The sequence below is a fragment of the Balaenoptera acutorostrata genome, chromosome 10 (assembly GCF_949987535.1).
Source record: "Balaenoptera acutorostrata chromosome 10, mBalAcu1.1, whole genome shotgun sequence".
NCBI lineage: Eukaryota > Metazoa > Chordata > Mammalia > Artiodactyla > Balaenopteridae > Balaenoptera > Balaenoptera acutorostrata.
In genome coordinates this window covers 73677945-73704646 of record NC_080073.1, presented here as the reverse complement: position 1 = coordinate 73704646, position 26702 = coordinate 73677945, and the positions used below count along the sequence as shown (strand labels likewise).

Genomic DNA, 26702 nt, shown 5'->3' with positions numbered 1-26702 from the left:
TTCTCTCTCTTGCCTGGGGCTGGGATCTCTCTCCGTGTCTTTACCTCTGCCTCTGGGTCTGACCTCTGCCTCTGGGTCTGACCTCTGCCGCTGGGTCTGACCTCTGCCGCTGGAGCCCGAGACAGCCTCACTCTCCTCCCAGGCTTCAGATTTGTGAAAGCCTTTGTCCTTGACTTTCCCTCTCCAGCCAGATGCCCTGTGCAGCTCAAGGATTCCAGCCAGGCCTCCCCAACCCAGGTGCCTCCTCTGGACCCACCTATAGTGACCTCTGTTGTTTTAATCTGCCATCCTTCCCCCCCTTTTGTCACAGCACCACTATTTCTTTGGGAAATGTGCCCACCTGATTCTGGAAGGGCAGCCAGGTAACCCACCGTCTCTGGCCACAAAGGCCTGGCTCATTGTAGCCCTCTGTCCCCTGACACGGTGACTGGTCCAGGGATGGGCCTTAGTGCCTTCCCTGGGCCCCCTGAGGCGGCAAAACTGAGAAATGCCTGAGACACAGCACGTGAACACACCTCTCTTTCCCACCTCCGAGCGCCCCTGGACACCTGTCCGCATCATGAGGGAATGAGGCTGTAACCCAGGGATGGTAGGAATTGTGGGGTACAGAGGCTGCTACAGGGTCGGGGAAAGACAGGAAAACCAGGTGTGGGGCAAGGAAGGCTGGGAGGGGCTTTTCTCTGGAGGAGGTGGTGGGGAGGGGAGGGCTGGGGCTGTGGGAGATACCATCCCGTGCCTGTCTCCGTATCATTCTAGGAAAGTCGGAATGTGGAAAGGAGCATAAACACGGAAGTGACAAGGGGCCAGGGCTGTGATCTCTGTCCTCTCTGCTGCCCCCGCTCAGCAACAGGGAGTGTCTGCAGCAGCTGTCCTGAGCCTTGGGGGCCAGCCCTCAGTCCCCCACCACTGCCTCCTCTGCCCGGGGAGCTGGTGAAGGCCCCAGGGCATGGCTGGCTGCAGGCAACCCAGCCTTGGGGCTGCTTCAAGGTGTCCCCTCCTTGCCCCGGAGACATGGGGTGTCTAGGCCCGAAGCCGAGTTGGAGTTGGCCCAGCTCTGAGTACAAGCACAGAGAATGTGGATTAAATGTGCCAAAGAATGGAGAGAAGCTGGTGGAGGCTCAGGAGGCGGGGGCGTGGGGGGCAGAGCACCCCTCCCCATCAAGCCAGCCCCTGGCTCAGCCGCTTGCTCGGTTACAGGGCAAACACACCAGATCACCCAGAGGTCATGGGCGGTCCTGGCCAGGGACAACTCAGCCTGGCCTCACCACCTTGTCTTCCCACAAATGTGGTAATGCCTGTCTTGAGTTAGACGACCCAGGGCAGGAGAGCGGCCCTCAAGAAGTCTCCTGGGCAAAGGGGGGGTGCTGATCTGCTGCTCCAGGGTTGAAAGAAAACCAGAGAAGCAGGCGACTTCCCTGGATCCTGTGGCCGCCATTAGATTTCCAGAGCCTCATCACTGTTCCATTGTACACACAAGGAGACTGAGGCCCAGAGGGTGAAAGGGCCTCTTCCCCAGGACCCACAGCAGAACCCGGCTCAGATCAGCTGGTCAGAAAGCAGAGACTGGGAGCCAACAGAGAAGGGCCACGGTGTGGAGGGGAATGGTCCAGAACCAGGGCTTGCCCTGGAAGGACATGTGGGCAGAGCTGGGTGGGTCAGTGGCCTCTAAGATAAATGCCATCTGCTTCCCAGCAGAGAGGAGGCCACCTAGGCAAGGACGCGGGGGCTGGGGAAGGTGGAGAAGGCGTGGGATGCAGGGGGGCGAGTAGCAGACACAAGGATCAGGCTGAACGGGCTGGCGGTGTTGCAGGTTCTGAAATGTGCAGTGTGTGAGCACATGCGTGTGTCTATGTCTGGTGTGTGTGTGTGTGCGGTATGTGTGTGTCTTTGTGGAATGTATGTGAGTATGTGGCTGTAAGGAGAGTGTGTGTTTGTGTGTGTGTGGCTGAATCCCGCCTCTGTCTCACCCCCACCCAGCTCAGCCTCTCGGGTTTCAGCCACTGTCCTGCAGGAAATCACTATTTGGACTTCAGAGGTGCCTCTTCCTGTGGCGGCCGCCACGGAGGGGAGAGGGCCGGGAAGGGGCCTTCCTGCCCACCTGGACCAGACCTTGAGTTGGTCAGGCGAACCCCCCACCCTGGTCCTCCCTAATGTCCCTCGAACCTCAGCCTTGGGGAGAAGCTGGGTTGAGCGGGGACTGAACGGAAGCCCTCCCACCATCATCCGTCCTCCTGTGGACAAAGAAGCACAGCAGAGAAGTGGACGCTCCCCGCGGTCATGGGGGCAGACTGGCATGCCCTCATCGAGGTCAGAGTCACAAAAACACACACCCTGAGGCCCAGCCATCCCACCTTCAGGAATATTCTACAGATACAGCTCATTTGTGCAAAAGGACATGCTCACGCAACCTTGTTTATAACAGAGAAATTAATGGAAGGGATTAAGCAGGAGCTGGGCAACTGGATCATGTGTGGCTCATCCCTCCGTGAAGCTCCAGGCCGCTCTTCAAAGTGCTGATAAGGAAGAGCCCCCAAAACAAATGGTCAAGTGATAAAAATGGCGCAACGTGCATGGGATTCTGACATTTTGTAAAAAAAAAAAAGAAAAATGATATGGGTAAATGCTTGTGTATGCACTTTTGATGAGACTTTTGAACCTTTTGTACTTTGAGCATACAATAACTAAGCAAAAACAAAAAAACAAGAAAAAAACCCCTTGAGACAAACGAACATTGAGCGGGCCAAGAAAATGGGGCTTCTCTCCTGGCTTTGATCTTGACTATGTGACCCTGGGGAGGTCACTTCCTCTCTGTGTCCTGAGTTTCCTATGTGGTCCCAGAAGTCGGAAAACCTTGGTGTTGGCAAAGTGAGGCCTGTGTACATGTGTATGAGGGGAGGGGCTGCAGGGGAGGGGCGGGGCGGGGGGGTTCCTTCTCACCATCTCTTGTCACCTCCTTCTGCTGACACTGCAACCCACGCCCAAGGCCATGGGCTGTTCCGTAGTGTGGCATTCCTTAAGACAGTTCAGATTTCATCTGGCTCTTTTCCTGAGCTCCCTCCTCCCCTCCAGAATCCGTCAGGGCCACTCCACCCTTTGTTCCTGGAAGCAGTGTCCCACCAGTTTCCCATGAGGTCTCCACTTTTCAAGGCCTTCTAGGGCCATGTCTTTTCCTCAGGACAATCCAAGTCCAACCATGAGCTGTCCTCTCACTCACCCTGGACCCCTCCTGGCTTCCTCCAGGTCCAGGATGGGGTGGAGAGGGGTTTGGTCCACACAGCCCTCCCCGCTGTCAGCCTCAGTGCTCTGGTCTGCCCCTCCTTCCCGCACCCAAGGGCTCTGGACACCTGACCTCTGAGACTCCCGCCAATCCTGACAGTTTTCTTCTATCTCAGGCCCCCTGGCAATCAGGGGGACAACTGAGGCTGGGCCACGTGACCTCCATTCAGGCCAAACTTGTCTCCCAGTGCAGCCCTGGCTGTGTGGGGGCCCAGGGTTGTCCCCTCCCCAGGCCCTGCTCTGCCACTGACATAGGCGTCACCCTATGCCTTGGAGCCATCATGGCTTCGAGAAGCAGGAGTCAGCAGGAGATTAATTAATCAAAACCTGAACACATCTGCTGTTAATTAATTCTATGCCAAGGGTTAACTCTTCCCTTTCTGGGCTTCTCTGTCCCTTTGGCAGGAAGAGGGAAATAAAGGTGGGGCGTGGGTACCCCTCTTCCTTCCCTCCCTCAGGGGTGAACGTGACACAAGGGAGGGGACCTCAGAGGCCAGGGAAGCCCCATCCATCTGGGGACTTTGTAGGGGGGTTGTGGGAGTGTTGGTTTTGAGAGTCCATGGCCATCGCTCATGAGTCCTGAGGAAATGTGAGATGGACCCATATCTTTATTTACAGCAACAAATAGAACAGACCTTCCCTCCATTCCCTCCCGCTCCCCTTCCAGTCTTATCTATACCTTTCCCCCCTCCCACCCCACCCTGGGCCCAAGCCCAGCCCTGCCCTCTGGGGTCACTGTATGGGTCAGGCCTCACAGAAGGGGAGACTGGGGAGGGGCTTGGCTGAGGTCAGGTGGGGTGTCTCTTTTCACATTTTGTTGTCCTCTAAGCCTGGGGGCGGGGGAGGGGGGAGGCAGGCACAGGGGCAGTGAGAGGTAGAAAAGCACACAGCCCCAGCACCCCAGCTTCCCCCATGTCCCGGCCCCCTCCCCCAACTTTCACAGTGTTCTGCAGCCCTGGCAGCTGATCCAGGAACCGTCCCCCCTCCCCCCAGGTCTTCGGTGCTGTTGTCCAGGGAAACCAGCGAGGAGGACCGGCACCGCCCTCTCACCGGGCTGGGGTTCCGAGAGGGCCCCGGGGAGGGTGGGAGAGGCCCGGGGGAGGGGGCGGTCCAGCCTCGTGTGACAGCCGGGGACGCCGCGGGTCAGGAGGAGAAGCAGAGCCCGCAGCACTCCATGCAGATCTCCAGGCAGTCGGCCGACTCGCAGCAGGCGTCCAGGATGCCGCAGTCCAGGTCGCAGGGCAGGTCGCAGTCGGCGCACTCGCCAGAGCCGCAGCAGCAGCAGCAGAGGCACGAGTCCTCGGAGCTGCAGGAGCCGCACGTGGCGCAGTCCAGGACGATGTTGCACAGCGTCAGGAACTCGCAGAACAGGCAGGACAGGATGCAGTGGACGCAGCAGTCTGCAGGCGAGATGGCCCGGGGCCGGGGACCAGCCGCGGGCGGCAGGCTCACTGAGTGCAGACATCACGCTCGTGCGGCCCTCTCCCGGCTCCGTGAAATGGGGACCCACCTTCCAGGTGACCCCGAGACACGGAGACTTACGTGGAGTGAGGGTCTGAGCCCCGGCAGCCTGGATCCTGAGTCCCTGCTTTAACCACCCATTTATTTAACGAACACCGAGGGATGATGTGTTCCAGGCACTGTTCTAAGTGTTATGCACGAATTAAACTCATTTAAACTTGCAACAACTCCTTGAGGAGGGGCTGTATTAGCCCCTCTCTACAGATGAAGAAACTGAGGCACAGAGAAGTCACTTCAAAATCTCTCCAGAATCCTACCGCTCTGCTCAGCTCTTGCCTGGCGACAGCAACTGCGTCCTCGCTGGTCTCCCCACTCCCTGCCTTTGACTACCGCTCCTGGCCCGCACCTACTCCGCACACGGAGGCCGGAAGGACCCTTGAAAAACTTCTGTTGGATCCCGCCCCTCCTGCCCTCAGAACCCTCTAGCGGCTTCTGCTTCACCAGGAGGAAAAGCCCAAGCGCTCACAGTAGCCCCGACGGCCCCTCCCCAGATCGCTCTGCTATGGCCACACTGGCTTTTCCTGGTCATGCAGGCACTGCCCCCCGTCCCCCCAGTGCTCCAGCCCCAGATACATGCTCTGCTCATTCTGTCCCCTCCGTCTTTGCCCAAATGTCCCCTCTCGGGGAGGCCTTCCGCGAACACCCTCTTTAATACTGCGAGCTGCCAGGCCCCAGCCCCACCCCCTTGCCGGGGCCTGCTCTGCCTCCCCGCCCAGGACTCAGCACCTCCCGCGGCTTACACAGCCCTCCCCGCCTACTAAAGGGCAAGCACCGCAGGGGCCGGCGTCTTTGTCTGTTACGGTCCCTAGACCGGTGCCTGGCACATTGTGGATGCTGAGTAAATACACAGGAAGTGAATTAACGCACGATCCTGCCTTGGGCACCCAGCTGGTACGCTGTGGTGCTGGCTCGGCAGCCCGTGTTCTGAACCGCTGGCGTGCTGCTGGGATGCTGGGCTGGCACCCCTCCCAGGGGTCGGGCCATGGGCAGTGTCCAGTTCCCCTGACCAGGCGGGCCCCTGGCTCAAGGCTGCTGGTCCTGTCGGAGTCTCACACCACCATGCAGGCTCTGACGTCCCCACCCAGTCCTGTGTACAGGGAATGGGGGCTCGCACAGCTGGAACCCCTGCCATCTATCGGCAAACTGGATAAGGGAGTTCTCTTCAGATGCAAATCTGATGAGGTCACCACCTTGCTTAAAACCCTTCGAAGCTCCCTATTGTCTTCCAGACGAAGTCTAGACCCACTATGCAGCTTACTAGGTACCCTCCACCGTGGGAGTCCCGGTCTGCTTGGAGTCTCACCTCCCACCATTCCTCACCTGGAACTTCATAATCTAGCCACACTAGCCAGTTCTCACCTCTGTGCTAATGCACCCTGGCTAGATCCTCCTATGGGTCCTTTAAGGCTTGCTCAGACACCTCCAGAGCCTTCCCGGACTCCCCTCCCCAGCTTTCTGGGCTGGTGTGGGTGTCCCCCTGTGTTCACTTTATCACTCATCATTTATCTTTTATCACATCACAGAGTGATTACCTGTTTGTGTCTCTCTGATGAGAGCTTTATGAGGCCATGGCCTGGGTACCCAGGACACAGCACAGTGCCTGGCTCACAGCAGATGCCCAGTTCACTTCAGATGCATGAATACCCTCTTCATAAACAAGCCTGTTGGGCAGAATCTGCTCTGGCGGGTGAAAGTTATGAACACATTGTGTGCAAATGTGTACACTGAATCCTGTTTGCAGAGGACCAGCCAGAGTCCCCCAGCATGGAGAAAAATTACTTAAAAGTTCTGGGGTGAAGGTCAAACATCACTGGGCTACAAGTAGCCGTCACCCATGCTGAATTGATGCCTGGTGGGACGGGGGACGTGGCTGCCCAGGTCGGTCCCTCAGAGGACCTCTGTGTGACAGGAACAATGGCTGGTATATCTGGGTGCTCTGACCTCCCACTGCACCTTGCAGCCCCCTTTCCGCCCCCAGTTAAGCATCTGATGGTGCATCATTTTATTACGCTAGGTGCTGTGCTCTCACTAAACAGATGGTCCATTCCTCAAGGAAAATTTCTGTTTCCAGAAATGACGTGGCTTAAGCTGGACGGGCCCAGATGGCTCCACTTCTTGTTAGAGTAACTCTGGGAGAGTAGGGATGAGAAGGGGTTGGCCTTGAGAACTCACACGTGCCTTACCTTACCCAACATGTGTCCTCTGCAAGGTTCTCTGATTTAAGAGTCTTGCATCAGACTCCCTGGAGGGCTTGTTAAAACCCAGACTCCCGGGCCCCACCCAGAGGTTCAGATCTGGAGGACCTGGCGTGGGGCTGAGATGCTGCACTTCTAACCAGCAACCTTGTAAAGATGCTGCCGCTGGCCCCTGCGTCAGACTTCGAGGAAGCCAGCTTTGGAGGCTTCTCCCAGAGGGAGGCGAGATGGGGTGCTTACCTTCCTGTGCCTGGAGAGGGATCTGGGAGGCAGCAGACTTGGTGCTGCCCTTGCTTTTCTTGCTGCCTGGGCTGGCTAGAGATGGGTGTGTCTGCAACTTCCGGTGGGCCTTGGGGCCACCCAGGGCACCGTTCCCCGTCCGCCTGGCGCCGCCCAGCTCCGAGGGGTGGCCAGAGCCATTCGCCACTAGTGGGATGCAGCCCAAGGGGTTCCCCTGAGGCTGGCCTAGGAAGATGATGAGAAAGGGCAATGGGGGAGGTGGGAGCTGGGGGGTGGGTCCCTGCACAGCCTCCCGGGGCTCTGCTTGAATCTTGCCTGCTTTGTTCCTAGATACACCACAGGTCATCTAGCTGACCTGTATTTTGCAGATGGGGAAACTGAGGCCCAGCGAATTGCCCAGTGGCGCATCATGAAACAGCCACAGAGTCGAGCCTGGATCCTGACTCCCAGGTCCGTGCTCATTCCAGAAAAGACAGAGGTGCAAGGCAAAGGGAGAGGCTCAGGGCCCTGGGCCCCACCTTCTTACCCCACGTGAAATCCACTCTCCTGCTCTTGGGGTCCTGGGATTTTGGTGAGAGTGGTGGCAGTTGGGGGTGGAGGGACAGCAGGGAAGCAGTTAACCGTCACCTCGGCCCCTGCCAAGCCCCCTGCTGCTTTTGCCCTTCGTGTGTGCCGGGTGATTGATTGGAAACATCTGTTCGGAGATGAATGCCCTGGCCCTGGAATCCAGGGGCTCCTCAGAGCAACCCCCTATCTCCTGCTCCTTCCGCCTCCAGCTCCCCGCCCCACCCGGCCTCTGTGGGGCAGCTGCAGAAGGGGCTTGCTGAGGGGCCCCTTGGGTCTGAGGAGGGGGAGAAGGGAAGAGGGAGGCCAAGCAGGGAGACCCCAGAAGCTGGGAACCCTGGGTCCCCATCCCAGGCTGAGGAACCAAAACAGCTTTATCAGTGGGGTGTGGGGAGGCTGGCCCTGGAGATCCCCCCAAACACCCCATTCCTTCCCTCAGGTTTGCCCACCTGGATGGCATGGTTCTGTTCTCAAGAGATGAGGGCAGGGGTGTGTGTGTGTGTGTGTGTGTCTCAAGAGATGAGGGCAGGTGTGTGTGTGTGTGTGTGTGTCTCAAGAGATGAGGGCAGGGGTGTGTGTGTGTGTGTCTCAAGAGATGAGGGCTGGGGTGTGTGTGTGTGTGTCTCAAGAGATGAGGGCTGGGGGGTGTGTGTGCGTGTGTGTGTGTCTCAAGAGATGAGGGCTGGGGTGTGTGTGTGTGTGTGTATCTCAAGAGATGAGGGCAGGGGTGTGTGTGTGTGTGTGTCTCTCTCAAGAGATGAGGGCAGGGGTGTGTGTGTGTGTGTGTGTCTCAAGAGATGAGGGCAGGGGTGTGTGTGTGTGTGTGTGTGTGTGTGTATCTCAAGAGATGAGGGCAGGGGTGTGTGTGTGTGTGTGTCTCTCTCAAGAGATGAGGGCAGGGGTGTGTGTGTGTGTGTGTGTCTCAAGAGATGAGGGCAGGGGTGTGTGTGTGTGTGTGTGTGTGTCTCAAGAGATGAGGGCAGGGGTGTGTGTGTGTGTGTGTGTGTATCTCAAGAGATGAGGGCAGGGGTGTGTGTGTGTGTGTCTCAAGAGATGAGGGCAGGGGTGTGTGTGTGTGTGTGTGTGTGTATCTCAAGAGATGAGGGCAGGGGTGTGTGTGTGTGTGTGTCTCAAGAGATGAGGGCAGGAGTGTGTGTGTGTGTCTCAAGAGATGAGGGCAGGGGTGTGTGTGTGTGTGTGTGTGTGTGTGTGTGGAGAAGTCTGAGAAGGGGTCACAAGAGTTCAAGGATCCCTCTGCTCAGGGCCCCTGACTCCTGGGCGGGACCCTCTGGCCCTGAGGACCCTCAGTAAACGTGAACGTGGGGCACTTCCATCTCTCAGGCCCTGGGGTCTAGATCCCCAGCTCCCTCCGGGCCAGGTCTCTGGGTTTGGATTGTGGCAGGAGGGGGTGTCTGGGGCGGGAGCTGGAGGCTGAGGAAAGCGGAAGGGGGCCTCAGCGCTTCCCCTAACTGAGGGGGCTGGGCCTTTAAGTAATGGTGGGAGCACATTGCTGGGCACTCACTGCACGCCGGGCACTGTTCGGAGCACTTGGCATTCGAATTGTTCTCAGTATCTCTATAGGGCAGTATCCTCCTTTTACAGATGAGGAAATCGAGTCCAGGGAAGTACAGTAACTTGTCCAAGGTCACACAGCGAAGGGTCAGAGGTGGGACCAGCCTGGAGGCTAAAAGCTGGGACTCCGAGAGCAGAGAGGCAAGGAGCGGGGCAGAGGTTGGGAGGCAAGGGACCGAGGAATAAGCTGCTACTATCACAACCATCACTACTCTTATAACTAGTAGCTGACATGGTTTGAGCTGTGACTGGGTGCCAGACACACAGTGTTAGGAGCTCTAAGTGTAGTAACTACTTCCTTATGTGCTTTTTTTTTTTTGGCCACACCGAGTGGCTTGCGGGATCTTAGTTCCCTGACCAGGGATTGAACCTGGGCAATGGCAGTGAAAGTGCTGGGTCCTAACCACTGGACCACCAGCAATTCCCAGTAGTAACTTCCTTAAGCATCAAACAGATGTACTATTACTAGCCCATTTTCCAAATGAAAAAACTGAGGCCCAGAAAGGGTAAAACTTGCCAGAGGTTCCACAGCTAGGAAGTGGAGGGGGGAGGGGATGGAGACTGGGAGAAAGGAGCTGAGGACAAGCTGGGGAGTCAGGAGACGATGGGAGACAGGGCTCTGGGGAGGACCGTGCTGGGAGCCTCTGGCCCTGAGCAGTGGCTGGTCCCTGCATCTGGGTAAACAGGGGTAAGGCCAGGGGAAGTGGCCAGGCCTGAATCATCCTGCCCCCACCGCCCGGCCCCATGTGGGTGACTGGGCTGAGTCCTTGGCCAGCTTCGGTGCCCCCTGCCCTGCTGCCTAAACATGGGCACAGTGACCAGAGGGCGGGAGCGTGTGGTGAGCTAAGGGCCCAGGAGGTTGGGGCAGACACAGAGCTCGCCTGTGGCCATGGCCGTGGCGGTGGTCGTGGTGGCTGAGTCACAGAGCAAACACTCAGGGCCCCACAGACACAGGGGTGTCTGTCCAACTCCCATCCAGGCCCCCTCCTCCGTGACCACGGCATTCAGCTCTTTCTCTCAGTTCTGCTGGTGGGTGTGTCTGGAGGGCAGTGCACTAGCAGGATTTAGTAACCCTGACTTCCAGGGAGCCCAGCTGACCCCAGATGCCCTGGCTGAAGGCGGCTCCACGCTCGGCCATGCCAGCTGGGCAGGCAGGCATAGGAAGGAGCACTGGGCCAGGAGACCTGAGCTCCCCAGTCTGTGTCCAGGGAGAGTGGGTCTCCTTGCCTCAGTTTCCTCATCTGTAAAATGGGCTTGGCAAGCGCTATCCTGCTGCCTCAATACAGGCCAATTTGGAGAGCGCGTGAGATCATGCAGGGAAAGAAAGTCGGAAAGTGCCAATGTGTCCGTAGATTTTGCAGATCTTACTGGTAATTACAAAATGATTCTGGCTGTCCCTTCCCCTGCTTCTGAGGGTGACAGTGGCGAATTCTCCCCCTCCAGGACCTCCTTGGAGACACTGAGCTAAACCTGGGAATAGAGCTGAGTTTTGCTCCTTTCTACAGAGAGCAACTGCGGGTGTCTCTCCTGCTGGTTTGCTCTTGACACCCTGAAGGCTGGGCTGCCTCAGGCTCCGGCTCCCTGCCCCTGGCCTCACGCTCTCTTGTCCTGAACCACATTGCCTGGAGCCTGTCCACACTCATTTTGAACTAATTTTATCCGAATCATTTTGTATGTGGAGGTCTTCTTCCTGGATAGAAAGGGCAATGTCCTACACCTTTCCACTGCCCACACCTCAAGGTCCTGGCCCACCGCTAGGCTCCCACAGGCACCCACGGCATTTCTGCCAGCCCATCTGCATTGGATTCTCTAGAGCAACCCCTACATGTTGTCACCCCAATCCCCTGACCCCTAGGACTCACGTGTCACAGCTTCTGTGGGGATGTCGAGGTCAGTGCTGTCCAGGGCCTGGGAGGCCCCAAGGCCATTGCTTTGGGGCATGGAGGGTGCCGCCTCCTCCAGGGAGCCCTCCTCTAGCGCTGCCTCCGCAGGTTGAGTGGATCCTGTCACTACCTCCAGCCCAGGCAGGAGGGATAGGGTCTGGGCTAGGGAAAAAGCAGACGACCAAAGGACATTTTCCTGGTGTCCTCCTGTTTGCCCAGCCCTGGTCCCCTTCCCACAGCCCAGAATGCCGTGAGCCCTCATTCTCGGTCTCTGTACCAGTTACCCAGCCCTTACCCTATCTGGCAACAGTGCCAGACTCTAGAATAGAAAGTTCCCAAACCACAGCCCGTGAACGAGCAAGGGTGTGTACATGTGCACGTGTGTGTGTGTGTGTGTGTGTGTGTGTGTGCACCGTCAGGGAGAGGGGCCCGAGATGCATGGTATAAGGGAAGTGGGGGGAGGCAGAAACACAGCACAGGAGAGAAGAGACAGGTAGCGATGGGGAGACAGGGACAGGCATCCAGAGTGACATGGAGAGAGAAAGAATCAAAGGCACAGTGAAAGGTAGAAGCAAAGACAGACAGTGCATCAGAAAGTGGGAGACTGGGCACGGAGGAGCGCGCCCCAGACGCCCAGTGACAGACAGCCCGGGACAGGCAGGAGACTCAGCAATTGAGCAAAAGTCAGCAATGGAGAGAAAGATAAAGATGAGGTCAGAGGCAGAGGCGATGGAGAGGGAGTGGGATACAGACAGAGCAAGAGGGAGACGGACAGTGAGCAACTGGGGCTGAGAAAGAGGATGACAGCAAGAGAAAGAGTCAGAGAACCCTGGCTGGTGAGGCGGAGCCTGGGGGGTGAGGCGGAGGGGCTCCGGGCAGGAAGAGAGACGGGGAGAGGGCCCAAGAGGGCTGGAAGAGGCGGATGGCAGCCACATGTAATTACAGTGAGTGGCTCGGCCCCTCTGTGCCGGGTGGGCGGGAGGCAGAAATGAAGCCACCTACAGTTCCTGAGGCAGCAGGACTAGGGCCTCCTGGGCCCAGGGGAGGAAAGTTCTGGGGGCTGAGAGGTGGGGCAGGGTGGCAGAAAGGTGACCTGGCGTGGGAAGGCCTGAGGGTGGACAGGAAGGGTGAAGCCCAGGGTCATGGGGCCAGGGGCCAGGCTGGGCAAGGGCAGGGTGCAGCCTGGGCCTCCCATCAGCCCCCAGGTCGTGCAGTGGGAATGACAGGGGCCTCAAGAGGGTGCCCCTCCCCCAAGCCGCACTGGGAGCAGGGGAGACAGAAACGAGAGGCTCAGAGAGACACAGAGACCAAAGGGCTCAGAGAGAGGAGAGTGACACAGGGAGCCACAGAGAAAGATGAAGAGAAAGGGTGATGAAACCCAGAGAGTAAGAGGTCAGCGCCCACCCGAACACACCACACACAGAAATCACGAGACACACCCACAGGGACAGAGAGAGACAAAAACTAGTCTTGGAAACAGTAACGGAACCAATCACAGAGCACAGAGGGCCTTACACAGGGGTTCCTTCCCTGAGCTGTCTCCAAACAGGGGTGGAGGGGTAGGGAAGGAGATCTTTAGAGGGATCAATTCAGGTTGGGCATGTAGGTCTGGGGGATGGGAGCATCCTGAGGGGAGGGGACAATCCTTGTTCCAAAGACCCTGGTCTCCCACGGCCAGGGGGACCGAGGCCTCAGGGACCCCACGTGGGTCGTACAGAGAGCAGCCGGCATGCTCCCACCTGCCTAGGGAAACCATTAACCCTGCCTGGAGCTGGGAGCTGGGACAGGGAGCAGGGAGGGCTGGGGCTCCCACCACTCCTGAAAGGTGGCAGTTTTGTGCTGGGAACCCCTCCTGGTGCCCAGGGAGGCAGGGGGCAGGTCCCTCCAGCCCCATCCATTCCTTGGGCCTACTGAGAGCTCTCTGCGTTAATGAGAGGTCAAATGGCTTTGGGAGGATCGCAGGGCTCGGACGAGGGGAAGCAGGGAAGCAGAGACAACCCCCAAGGGGGATCCAGGCCGCCCGGTCCGTGGCACCTCTCCCAGCCCAGAGCCTGGTCTACAGCAGCACAGACGGGACAGGACGGTGGAGGGTCACGACCAACCTGGCACGGAGAGGGAGGCTCACAGCTTGAGTCCTAATTCCCAGGAAGGGAGGGGGCCGCCCAGCTCCAGCCTCTGGCCCCAGAGGCGTCTTGCCAAAGCCCTGAAGCGGAGTGCTGACTCTCCCAGGTGGTGTAATGACAGAGGCCTGAGCCAGGAGCTGGAAGACCCAAGCCCTGGTTTTTACCAGATACCAGCTTGGGCGAGTTACCAGGAATTGGGTCACCTTGTGTGAAAGGGGGCTCACCATGCTTGTCCCTCAGGGTTTCAAAGAGTAAATGAAACACTCAGCAGTGCCTGGTATTCAGGGGGCCACTCACATACCCTTCCATCTGCCCATCCCCCTGCCTGCCCTCCCTCCTCTCCCTTCCTTCCTTTCCTCCTTCCTTCCTGTGCTGTTTGGTGTAACGGCTACGACGCACCTCCCAATACGTCAAGCACTGGGTGGACCAAGATGAGAAAGACCTGGTCACTCCCCCAGGAGTTCTCTGTCGGGGTGGGGGTGGGTGACAGTCACATACACCGAAGGGCAAGAGTTACAGCAGGGGCATCTAAGAACTGTGGAAGCACAGAAGGTGGGCACTTATCCCAGGGGGGGGTGTGTGTGTGTGTTTGTGTGTGTCTAGGAGGCTTCTTGGAGAGGGCAATGGCTACACTGGGTCTTAAATAATCAATCAGTCAGCAAAGAAGGGGAAAAGGACCTTTCGAGAACAGCAGCAGAAGCCAAGACCCCAGTGTGAACAGCTATAGCATGAACGAGGGGAGACTAGAATGATAACTGGGGCACGGTGGGCCTTGTGGTCACTTCCCAGGCTTTCTCCTGAGGTCACCAGGGCACACAGAGGTGACACTGTCAGTCCTGCAGTGGAAGGAACCAGGATTGCAGCTCTCTTGGCCCCCAGGGTTGAAGAGGGAGGAAGGAGAGGAAGAGGAGTTAGAAGACTGGTCCTCACCTGGGCCCTCCTACCCCTATGTCACCTGCCACTCTCTGGGCAGTGTCTCCTAAGTCACCTACAAGGCTGGTGACCTTTAATCTGGTGGGAACAGGAAATTACAGAGAGCACAGACAAAGTCCCGAGGAGGCCCCTCCTGCAGGAAACCTGCCATTCTGGGGTGAGCACCAGACCTTGGAAGGAAACCAGGGGGGAAAGTAAATCCAGTCCAGTCATCTTGACCTGGAAACACTGAGGGACAGACCTCCTGGAGCCGGGAGGGCTGCGGAGGGGACCCAGCAGACACTGGGGGAGCAGCGCTGAGGGCAGAAGAGGAAACTGCTGAGGGCCCAGAGACGTGGGAGCAGGCAGAGGATGAACAAGACGTGGCAGGAGGGCCTGGTCTGCGGGTGACACGCTGCCCAGGGGCCCCGACGCCAAGATGCTGGAGAAGAAACAGCTCTCCCTGCAAGCACATGGAGCTGAAAAACCAGACAAGAGGCGGGGCCCATGTGCTCAACAATCAAAAGACGGAAAGAGCCCAGTTTTCCTTCTTGCGACCAGGAGACCCCTGCCCAGCCACAGAGGGGAGAACATCTCTGAGGAGAAAGTCCCGGAGGATGGGAGGCCAGCAAAGGACAAGGGCCACCGTGTGGACCAGAAACTCAAGTTGTGTGTGAAGGCATCTGCCCCGGGTGGGGGTGGGGCTGGAGTCCCTGGCTGGGGCCCCACCAGAGCCACCTTTTTCTAATGTGCACAGGGGGTAATTCCCTGGCGGTCCAGTGGTTAGGACTCCGCGCTTCCACTGCAGGGGGCACGGGTCCGATCCCTGATAGGGGAACTAAGATCCTGCACGCAGCACGGTGCAGCCAAAAATAAATAAATAAATAAACTTAAAAAAAATAATAATGTGCACAGCGGGCCAGCCATGCTGGTGGCGTCCCTGAGCAGAAGCCCCAGCCCTGCACTTCTCTCAAGAGTCCCCATCTCCAAGGGGGAAACACAGAAAGGCAAGAGCCCCTGTGCCTCGACGTATTCTCATCCCTAACGTGGGATAAGGTTCAGGTCAATGCCCTGAGTTCTGGAAAGACAGCCCCAGAAGAGGGTGGAAAAGTCACGTTTAAATCCATAAGCCCGAGAGCGAAGCAGAGAGACTCAAACTTCAGCCGGACCCTGTGTGGTCCCTCTGCCTGCTGCTCCTGGATGGAGAAGGAGTTCAGGGGACCTCTTCCAGGTGGGAAGGGTTCATTCCAAGCCTGGAAGGTGTCCACAGGGCCCTTGTCCCCAAGCTCTGGTGCCTGGTCCCTCCAGCCGAGCCCTCTCCATTGTCTTCGTGGACAGTGGACCCAGCTTTCCCCTTTGGAGCTCCGACCATCTCTGCAGAGAGAGGGCCAGGATCTGATCTGCTCAGAGAGTAGTGACCAAAGCCCCACATTCCAATCTCTCCTTGGCCTGGTATTCAAGGCCTCGGTCTATATCTTCAGCCTACTCAATGGACAAGGATCCTATGTTCCAGGCTGGCCGACCTCTCCATGGTCCCAGGCCACCACAGGGCCTTCTGCCCAATCCATCCAAGCTTATATTGTTCCCCTTGATCAGAATGTCCTACCTCTCCCCTCTCCCCACATCCAACTCATCCTTCATGACCCAGCTGGAGTTTCACCTCTTCCTCCAGAAAGCCTTCCCTGACCCTCGAGCCAATAGTCTCTCCTCGGAGTGGCCACTTACTGAGAACTCAGCGTCCAGGGTTCCCTGCTGTAAACTGTAACTAGGGAGTGAAGTGCGGGTCCTCAATCAGACTGCAGCCCCAGTCTGTCTCTGCACCCCCAGTAAGCACTTAGCAAATGTCTGTTGCTGAGGATTGAGTTCTGGAGCCTGGAGCCCCAGGTCAGGAGGAGAGAGAATGAGAAGGTGAGAATTAGGGTTGGCACCTGGCACCAAGAAGGCAAGAATGTGGACTCGCTTGATACACACTTGTGACACACAGGTCACAGGCTCAGGTCACCAGGCTGAGGACTTGTGAGGGCCTGAGATGGCCAGTTAGGCTGGGTCCAGTTGGTTTTATTTTAGGTCTGAAGGCTCCAATTCCCCAGGAAATTCAATTTAGAACCAAGAGCAGGAATGTGACGCCACAGTGCTGGACAGAAATCTGTGGGTTAGGGAGCCCGGCTCCTGGGGCTCTCAGGGCTGGATGGGGAAGAGGCCACTGGGGGAGCCAAGGGTGTGCGGGCTTGGCCACCTTCCCCGACCAGAGCTGCCCTGGGTCCCCTTGCACCCCTGTCTGCATCTTGCGTGGCTGAGGGAGGGGCTGACTTGCTCCCTGGCTATCTTGCCAGCAGGGCCATGGCCTTGCTGTTCTGTCAGCACTCAGCAGGGAGCGTGGGGGATTCTGGTCTCCGATTTAGGCGTCTGTGGGGTTTTGGCTGGGTCTCCTGCGGTTTGGGCTTCCTGGGCAGCAGGCTCATTCTCCCAAGGCAGCAGAGCCAGGCCTTCTCGTGTTATGAAAGCCACATTGTCTGGCCCAGCCCAGGCTGGGGAGGGGGCTCGCTGGGGCACTGGGGGGCCTCAAGTTACAGCCCAGGGCTTAACCCTCCCAGTGGCCCACCCTGGCCCTTGCCCCTGCCCCGAGCACATTCAGCCCCTCCTTTCCCTACTGGGGCTCGAAATGGGTCACACAGGGGCGAGGATCTTGGAAGGAAGGAGTGGAGGCGAGAGCAGAGAAAATGGATAAGCAGGGGAAGAATGGGAGAGTGGGAGAGAAGCAGGAGGCCGAGAAAGAGAGGAGGGGCTAGGGACAGAGAAAGAGCCTTCCCAGGTCTCTGCCCCTAGCTCTCTCTCCAGGCTGCAGGAGCCCAGTTCTTGGGGCAGTTTATTCCCCAGAAGTCCCTACTCCAGGGTCCCCACAGAGGGGGGGAATCGGAGGGCTGGTGGGATGCACAGCAGACACATTAGTCTCACGTACATGCCGGCTCCTGGCCAAACGTCTCCGACTTGTCCTCACTCTAGGAGACCCCCAGCCCCACCCCGCACCTCCACAGCCCTGCGTCTCCAAAGGGCCAGCATCCACACCAGGTAGACCTGGGCCTCTCCAAACGGGCAGACCAGCTCCCATGGGCGGATATGGAGACTGAGGCCAGAGAGGGGAAGGAACTTGTCCAAGGCCGTGCAGGGAGTTAGTGTCAGAGGTCCAGGACCAGACCTCCGTTATTCAGAGACTCAAAGAGGGGAGAAAGGGCAAATGGGGCTGGGTGAGAGGAAGGCAGAAGATTAGACTAGCCTAGAGCTAGGATTAAAGGCATGAAATCTGGGCCTGTACTCCTGCATGCCACCCCTCCAGCCCCCCCCCCCAACAAAACCCAGATGTTCCTGACTTCTCCCTGTCCCTGTGGTCCATTGTGAGCCTCAGCTCACATGTGTATGGTGAGGGGCTGGACTGAGAGCCACAGCCCCAGGACTCCCCTCCACCCCCTCCTCAGACCCCCTCAGGGAGTCACAAACCCTCCCGGGGTTGGGAGGCTCCTGCAGGAATCCCTGGGAGGTTACAGACCCCTTGAGTTGAGGGAAGGGGCGTTTCACTCGGGTGGTGAGCACTTGATTGGGGTGAGTGCATGAGACAGAGGGAGAGAAAGAGAGAGGAGGAGAAGGAGATAAAGCGTGTGTGTGTGCGTGTGCGTGTGTGTGTGCGTGTGCGCGCGCGCGCGCGTCCCTGCAGGGTAGGGGTGGCAGGGACTGGCCGGGTCCGGGTGGGGAGGAAGACGAGCGAGACGGAATGGCAAGGAGGGGAGCGGCCGGGTCCTGTCGGACAAAAGTTTTCTGGAAGCGCTAGGCTCTGGCTGAGTTGGGGGAAGGGAAGGAGAGAAAGACTCAGACACCCCCACCCCGCCTAAGGCCCCCATAAATATTTACACACTGGGCAGAAAAGGCTGGGACACAAATCCCAGACGGACAGACAGACACTGCGGTGTGTGTGTGTCTGGTGCTGGGAGTGGGGAGAGTTGGAGCCAACTTGGCGCGGCCACCGCCTCCGATCGGGCCCTACCCCCATCGCCTCAGCCCTCCACTCTCTTTGGACCCGGTCCCCGATGCCCAGATTCCTCGCCTCCACCTCCACTCAAGCTTCCCGAACCGTCTCCCCCCTTCTCAGGGAGGAGGGGGGAGAATGACCACCTCCCCCAACCCCCTACCCGGCTCTCGTCCAGTCTAGCTCTCCATCCCCGGTCCTACCTGGGTCGGGGGCTGCGCTGGGGGCTCCATGGGGCGCGTCGCAGTGAGGGGGGCGCTGGCCACTCACCTGGGACATCGGCCCGGGACCTGCGGGAAACAGGGCTCAGCGGGCGGGGCGGAAGGTCCCCGCGCGCGCGAAAGGGGAAAAGGGGGCCGGGCAGAGGGCGATCCAGCGGCAGCCGTGCGCCCATCCCTTCCCAGCCCGGCCCCCGATCGACTTACTCGTGCGAGCTGCGCGCCGCTCTCTCGCGCCGCGGGGATCACTGCGCGGGGCCTGCCATGCGCGACGGCCGCGAGCGCCCCAGCCCAGGGGCAACTCGGCTCCACTGCGCTCGCCCCGCGCCCCTCCCCTCTCACTCGCTCCTTTCTCGCATTTCGGCGCCAGCGCGCGCCGCTGGCCCCCTTCCTTCTGCCTCCTTTCCCTGTAGCCCCCTCGCTCCTCCCCTGCTTGCCTCTCCTCTTCCCTCCCCTCCTCCCCGGCCCACCCTCTCCCCGCCCCCTCCTCGCCTTCCCAGGCGCACCCCCCCCCCCCACGTCCCTTCCCCCGCGCCGGGCTCGGCGCTGCCTGGGCGGGACACGTCTGTCCGCGGGGCGCCGCGGCTGGAGCCCCCACAGGAAGCCGGCTCCGCGCGTTTCCTCCGCGCTCTCGGAGATGGGCCCAGTCTCCCCAGATCCCCGCCCCCCTCCCAGGCCCAGCGCCCCGGGGGGCGTGCAAAAGGGGCCGCGCGCGCTCCCCTTCGCCTGTCCTAAACTCTGCAAAAGTTTTCGAAAAAGCAAGAGAACGAGAGAGAGAGTGAAACCATGGTGACCACCACTACCTCGAGCCAATTGTCTGAATATTTGTGGACCCCAAATCTCGTTGTCCCAAAGGTGGGAGTGATCAAGTTTCTCAGGCACCCTTTGCCCACCCCCTTGGTCTCTGCCCCGGGGTCCTAAGCCTTGGCACAGACCAGAAGTTTGTCCCTCCGGGAAATCCGGTTAGTGACCAACTAGCATCCCGTGTCCTAGAGCAGCCCTAATTCCCCCACCTCCACCAGCCGTGCGTGGGAATTTGGTCAGAAACCCAACTTTGGAGGCAAAGAGAGGTTCTCGAGTTTAGCCTTTCTTTTGGCTCCAGACTGGAATCCGAGGCCTTCCAAATTGCGGGCGCTCGGGAAAGGGGAGACAGGGAGCCCCTCCCGGCGGGGGCAGCCCGGCGATACATCTGGAATTGTGAGCTGGGTCCCTCCTCAGGGCCGGGGGTAGGAAGGAGCCGTGGCCAGAGAGTCGGGGTGGGGGGAGTTCAGGGACCCTCAGCGTCGCCCAGGGAGCAGGTCCCCGAGGATGGGGGAGGGCATGGAGCCTGCGGGCCCGCTGGGTGGGGGTGGGCGGGCCCGTGGGATGATCAGGTGAGGCCGCCCGCTGTGGTGACAGCGTCTCAGCCACGCTAGACCAAGGACTCCTCGGAGCCGAGTATGGGCTCCCCACCACGAGGGCCCGTGAGCAATTAGGGAGGCGACGGCGGCGCCAGGCCTGTTCTGCCGGTTCCGCCTTCCAGCCCGGAGTTGAAGCCAGGGTGGGACGCGGGGGCCGAGCTAGGGACTCGGGGCCTCTCCTTGGTGTCCCGCAGTCCCCGCAGTCGCTACTTACGACGCTCGAAGGTCCCCGCGGCGCCGTCGAGGCCAGGACCGCTGTGGTCCCCGCGATGAGGCCAGGTGGCTTCGGCCGGAAGTGGGGGGCCCCCGGGCCGGGAGGAAGGGGTCCTGCTCCCGCGGCCGTGCTGCCTGGTGCGGGCCCGGCCTGGAACTCCGAGAGCCAGCCCGGATCAGGCTGTTGTATGGAAATTCTGGGGAGCGGGGTGGACTCCCCCCTTCCCGGCAAGGGCTGAGTCACTGGGACGCACCCGTGGGGCTTGGCGACTGCAGCATTCTGACCGGCTTACCTGGGTCCGCGAGCTTGGCCTCATCCGCCGCCAAGAGTGGAAGTGGAAGGGCGTAAGGGGGCGGGGTGGTGGACATGGTCCCCAGTGCAGTCCCCACCGTCGCTCTCCGTCCTCTCCTGAATGTGGGGCCCCCTCCCTAACCACAGACCCTAGCCCTGCACCACTAACCCGCCCCGCCTCCCCACTGCTTCTCAGTCTCTATACAGGGCCCCTAAACTCTGGATCGGCCCAGTCTCCCAGCCTTACTGTCCGAAATCAGCTGCTTGGGATCCAAAGTCCTCTGAATCTGGCCCAACACTAATTAATATGTCTGGTTTGTTGGAAATGTAAAATAGGCTTTACATTTAATCCCACATACCGGTTATACAGGTGTGCTCAGTTTGTGAAAATTCAGCAAGAGGAACATTTAAGGTACATGCACTTTTTTATATGGCTATTATACTTGAATAAAATGTTTTAAAAAATCAACACTCATTAAAATCAACGTTCTAGGACAAAACACAGTATGGTGTGATGACCAGGCATGGGACTCCAGTTCCACATCCCAACTCCACCATCCACATGTTTCCTTGGAGAAGTCCCTTTACCTCTCTGAGCCTCAGGAGGGATGAACATTGGGGGCCTCCGTGTGGAACCTAATAGTTTCATTGTTATCCAGGACCAGGACTAGGGTGAGGTAAATGGGGCGCTCCTCTGGGGTGCAAAATTTAGGAAGGTGCCAAGATAAAAAGTTTTAATTCAATATTTTTAAAAAGCCAAATCAGCAAATTACAGCCCTGCCAGCCAGCTGCCTATTTTTACTTATTTATTTATTGGCTGTGCCTCACAGCTTGTGAAATCTTTTTTTTTTTTTAATTTTATTTATTTATTTATTTATTTATGGCTGCGTTGGGTCTTCGTTGCTGTGCGCGGGCTTTCTCTAGTTGCGGTGAGCGGGGGCTACTCTTCGTTGCGGCACGCAGGCTTCTCATTGCAGTGGCTTCTCTTGTTGCAGAGCACGGGCTCTAGGTGCGTGGGCTTCAGTAGTTGTGGCACGCAGGCTCAGTAGTTGTGGCTCACGGGCTCTAGAGCGCAGGCTCAGTAGTTTTGGTGCACGGGCTTAGTTGCTCCGCAGCATGTGGGATCTTCCCGGACCAGGGCTGGAACCTGTGTCCGCCGCATTGGCAGGCGGATTCTTAACCACTGTGCCACCAGGGAAGTCCCAGCTTGTGAAATCTTAGTTCCCGGACCAAGGATGGAACCAGGGATTGAACCCAGGCCCTCAGCAATGAAAATGCCGAGTCCTAACCACTGGACCACCAGGGAATTCCCCAGCTGCCTATTTTTATAAATAAAGTTTTACTGGAACCAGGGACAGGATTAGGGTGAAGCCAGTGAGATGGGATCACGCAAGTTCAGGGTTAGATCCTGTCTTTATTTAAAATATTGGCATTTTGTTCATTATAGATTTTTTTGCATTAATTTTGATTTTTAGATATATTGCAGGAAAATATTGTTTACCGAGTAATTACCGAGTAATTGTAATTACCGAGTTTTTTGATGCTCCCTTAAGTTTTGCACCTGAGCCTCACTCACTCTTGGCCTTACACACCTCACCATTGTCCCTGGCCTATTACTGTCTTCTCCTGAAGGACCTGGATAGGACCCCAGAGTAAATGAGCGGGAGGCTGAAGATGCTTCCACCCCCCTCACCACCACCCTCAACACCAGGTAGGCTCTGCATTTAAGCCCAGGCCTAGCTTTCCTGGGGCCCACTGATCAGTTCAGAGTCAAATGCAAAGTCCTTACAATGGCCTTCAGGCTCCAAGAGCTGGGCTCGACCTGCCTTCACCTTCATCTCCCCTCACTCATTTCCTTCCAGCTTGCTGCTCCCTGAGTTTGTTTTTTCAACTTGCCTCGTGTGCTTGCCTCAGGGCCTTTGCACTTGCTCTTCCCTCTGCCCAGAATGTGCTTCCGCTAGGTATTCACTTGGCCCCCTTCCTTGTTTCCTTTACTTATGTCATCTTCTCAGAGAGGCCATTGCAGACCCCTCACTCTCTGTCCCTTCCCACCACTTTATTATTCTTCATAAACCTTTCACCTCTTGTTGATTAGTAGAATGAAAGCTCCAGGAGAGAGGGGACTTTGCTTTGTCTGCTAGGGTATTCCCTAGAATTGGGTCTGACACTGAGAGCTCAATAAATATTTCATTTCACAGATGGAAAACAAGGGGCCAGAGAGGGGAAGGGGCATTAGCAAGTCACGCAATGAGTTGGTGGCAAGAGCTTACTAAATCCCATGTTTCCAGACTCCCAACTCAGTGCTCTTTCCTGCCTCCTGGGGCTTATCCTCACCCCCTACCCCCACAGCCCTCCAGACAGCGAAGGGTGACCCTGCACAGCTCTCCTGTACGCTCCCTTCCACACAATGTGATTACAGAGCCTGGCCAGGCTCCAGACCCTGGCGTCCACCCCTCTCCAGTGTCCAGCAGGCATGCACAGCTCTTCCTGGCTTCCTGTCTGGCACAGGGCTGGTTGGTGGCTAGGCTGGGTTTCGCAGCTGGACCACAGCTGTGGTCTCCGTACCCTGGAGAGTGGGGGACAGGCCATTGTGGTGCGACCTCCCTGCAGAGGGCTGTGTTGAAGGGGGTGTGTTTGTGTGTAGTGGGGGGAGGGGGATGCTGGATAGGAACTGAACAACTAGATAGGAACACCCTCCCTAATGAGCAGAGTGGAGAATGGGGCTCTAATCCCCCCTTCCTCAAGGACATGGCATGGGACGGCAGGAGGGGAGCTCTGGGCCCCAGGCCTGACTCTGTTCCTCTCCTCTATTCTTGGTGATCAGAAGACGGTGGTGTGTCACATTCAGTGCACATGAGTTTGAGTATGTTCTATATGCCAGCCCCTTGCTGGATTGTTCTAGATTTGTTGCTTCCTTTCTTTTCTTTTTTTTTAAATTTACTTTTTTTAACATCTTTATTGGAGTATAATTGCTTTACAGTGTTGCGTTAGTTTCTGCTGTATAACAAAGTGAATCAGCTATACGTATACATATATCCCCATATCCCCATATCCCCATATGCCCTCCCTCTTGCGTCTCCCTCCCATGTTGCTTCCTTTAATACCCACACAGTCCAGATAGCTATTATCCTCATTTTACAGGTGAGGAAGCTGAGGCACAGTGAGGTGAAGTGACTTGCCCATGGCCACACAACTAGTATGGGTTGCAGCTGGGACTTGTACCACATTTCTTTTATTTATTTATTTTTTTTGGCCGTGCCGTATGGCATGCAGGATCTTAGTTCCCTGACCAGCAATCGAACCCATGCCCCCTGCAGTGGAAGCGTGGAGTCTTAACCACTGGACCGCCAGGGAAGTCCCTTGTACCAATTTCTGAAGCCCACTGCAGTGCTCATTCCAATCCCTGACATGGTCTTTAGCACAGAGAGAGAACTGTGATATTCTTCGGAATGTGTCCCCCACCTCCAAGCTGGCTGCTGGAGATGGAGGCATGGCCCTGGCCCCCCTCCTCTGTCTCATCGGTAATTGGCAGCGTAGAAAGAGTGGGGCTTGGTTTGGTATCGTGGAGACCCCATTTGCATCCTGGCTCACTCACTTCTACCTAGCTCTGTGATTTGGGGCAAGTCATCTGAACTCTCTGAGCTTCCAGTTCTGTTGTGTAAACCCAGGAGGATGGTTCCCACTTCACAATTGGGAAGAAATTAAGTGAGCACCTGGTACAACATCAGAGGCTTCTGATGGTAAGTGGTAGCTCCCTTGCCCGGGTCTGCCCTCCCTGACGCTCACCCAGCAGCAAGCAAGGGGAGCCTCACAGGGCATGTGTCCAGCACCTTACACAGTGCTCACTATGCGACAGGCACAGTTCACAGCACTTTACATGAATTAACCAGTTTAATAGTCACAACATTAAATATCAATTAATGCTAAGTACCAATATTTCCCCCATTTCACAGGTGAGGAAACAGAAGCACAGAGAGGTTCAGCAACTGGCTTAAGCCTCACAGCCTTCCCTTCAGCACCATCTTCCCTGGGGGGAGGGAGGGGACTCAGGGCTGATCCTCTACTGGATAGATCCTCTTCATCCCCCAGGGAAGTTAATTAACTCTGAGCTGCTGTTAATCACGTATAAATGCCCTTATGCACTGGCCTCCAAACTTTTTTTTTTTTTAAGTAATTCAACTTTATAACAATTATAAGTAAACCTCTTAAAATTTTCTGGACAGTGCCAGTCTTAAAAAAAAAAAGATTTATTTTTTAGAGTAGATTTAGGTTCACAGCAAAATTGAGTGGAAAGTATAGAGAGTTCCCGTACACCCTCTGCCCCACACATACCCAGCCTCCCACATCATCCACATGCCCCCCCGAGTGCTACATTTGTTACAGCTGAGGGATCTGCACTGTCGCATCATTATCACTCAAAGTCCATAGCTAACATTCAGGCTCATTCTTGGCATTGTACATTCTGTGGGTTTTGACAAACATATAATGACATGTATCTACCACTATAGTATCGTACAGAGTATTTTCACTGCCCCAAAAAACCTCTGTGCTCCACTTATTCATCCTTCCCTCCCCCAACCTCTGACAACCACTGATATTTTTAACTGTCTCCATAGTTTTATCTTTTCCAGAATTTTGTGTAGTTGGAATCATACATTATGTAGCCTTTTCAGATTGGCTTCTTTCACTTAATAATATATATTTAATGTTCCTCCAGGTCTTTTCATGGCTTGATAGCCCATTCTTTTTATCACTGAATAATATTCCATTATCTGAAAGTACCACAGTTTCTTTACCCATTTTTTTAAATTGAAGGGTATCTTGGTTGCTTCCAAGTTTTGACAATTATGAATAAAGCTGCTATAAACATTTGTATGCAGGTTTTTGTTGGACGTAAGTTTTCAGCTCATTTGGGTAAATACCTAAGAGTATGATTGCTGGATCATATGGTAAGAGTACGTTTAATTTTCTAAGAAACCTCCAAACTGTCTTCCAAAGAGGCCGTACCATTTTGCATTCCCACCAGCAGTGAATGAGAGTTCCTGTTGCTCCATATCCTTACCAGCATTGACATTGTCAGTGTTTTGGATTCTCATCATTCTGATAGGTGTGTAGTAGTATCTCATTGTTGCTTTAAACTGCATTTCCCTAATGACATATGAAGTTGAGCATCTTTTCATATGCTTGTTTGTATCTGTATATCATCTTCAGTGACGTGTCTGTTCAGGTCTTTTGCCCATTTTTAAATTGGGTGATTCATTTTCTTATTGTTGAATTCTAAGAGTTCTCTGTATACTTTGGGTAACAGTCCTTTATCAAATACGTCTTTTGTGGGACTTCCCTGGTGGCTCAGTGGTTAAGAATCAGCCTGCCAATGCAGGAGACATGGGTTCAATCTCTGGTCTGGGAAGATCCCAGATGCTGTGGAGCAACTAAACCTTTGCGCCACAACTACTGAGCCCGCGTGCTGCAGCTACTGAAGCCTGTGTGCCTAGAGCTTGTGCTCTGCAACAAGAGAAGCCAATCACAATGAGAAGCCCACACACCTCAATGAAGACCCAACGCAGCCCCCCAAAAGTAATAAATTAATTTTTTAAAAATAAAAAATTTAAATTTAAAATTAAAAAAAAGATATGTCTTTTGCAAATATTTTCTCCCAGTTTGTGGCTTGTTTATTCATTCTCTTCAAAGTGCTTTTTGCAGAGCAAAAGTTTTAAATTTTAAGTCCAGCTTATCAATCATTTCTTTCATGGACCCTGCCTTTTGTATTATATCTAAAAAGTCATTGACAACTGCCAGGTCATCTAGTTTTCTCTTAGGTCATTTTCTAGGAGTTTTATAGTTTTGTGTTTACATTTAGGTCTGTGATCCACTTTCAGTTAATTTTTGTGAGGACTGTAAGGTCTATTTTTATTTTTTTGTATGTGGTTGTCCAATTGTTCCAGCACCATTTGTTGAAAAAAGTGTCTTTGCTCCATTGGGTTGCCTTTGCTCCTTGGTCAAAGATCAACTGACTATATTTATGTGAGTATTTCTGGGCTCTCTATTCTGTTCTAATGATCGATTTTTCTATTCTTTGCCAATACCACACTTTCTTGGTTACTATAGCTTTATAGTGAGTCTTAATGTTGGGTAGTGTCAGTTATTCAACTTTGTTTCTCTTCAATAATGTGTTGGGTACTCTGGGTCTTTTGCCCCTCCATATACAAACCATTTTTTAATGGCTTTATGAAGATATAATTCACATACCATACAATTTACCCATTTAAAGTGTA

The 26702-nt window shown here is 56.0% G+C and overlaps 1 protein-coding gene across 1 annotated transcript; it reads right to left on the bottom strand.

Annotated features, from left to right (window-relative positions):
• Positions 1-3988: 3988 nt before the first annotated feature.
• On the bottom strand, positions 3989-18948 carry MDFI (MyoD family inhibitor). The gene is made up of 5 exons (XM_007197884.2): positions 18730-18948; positions 18508-18594; positions 11231-11413; positions 7233-7457; positions 3989-4676 (listed from the first exon to the last, which is right to left on the bottom strand). Exons 2-5 carry the CDS (start codon positions 18581-18583, stop codon positions 4420-4422), a joined length of 741 nt encoding a protein of 246 aa, XP_007197946.1. The 5' UTR covers positions 18584-18594; positions 18730-18948; the 3' UTR covers positions 3989-4419.
• Between the last annotated feature and the right edge of the window lie 7754 nt (positions 18949-26702).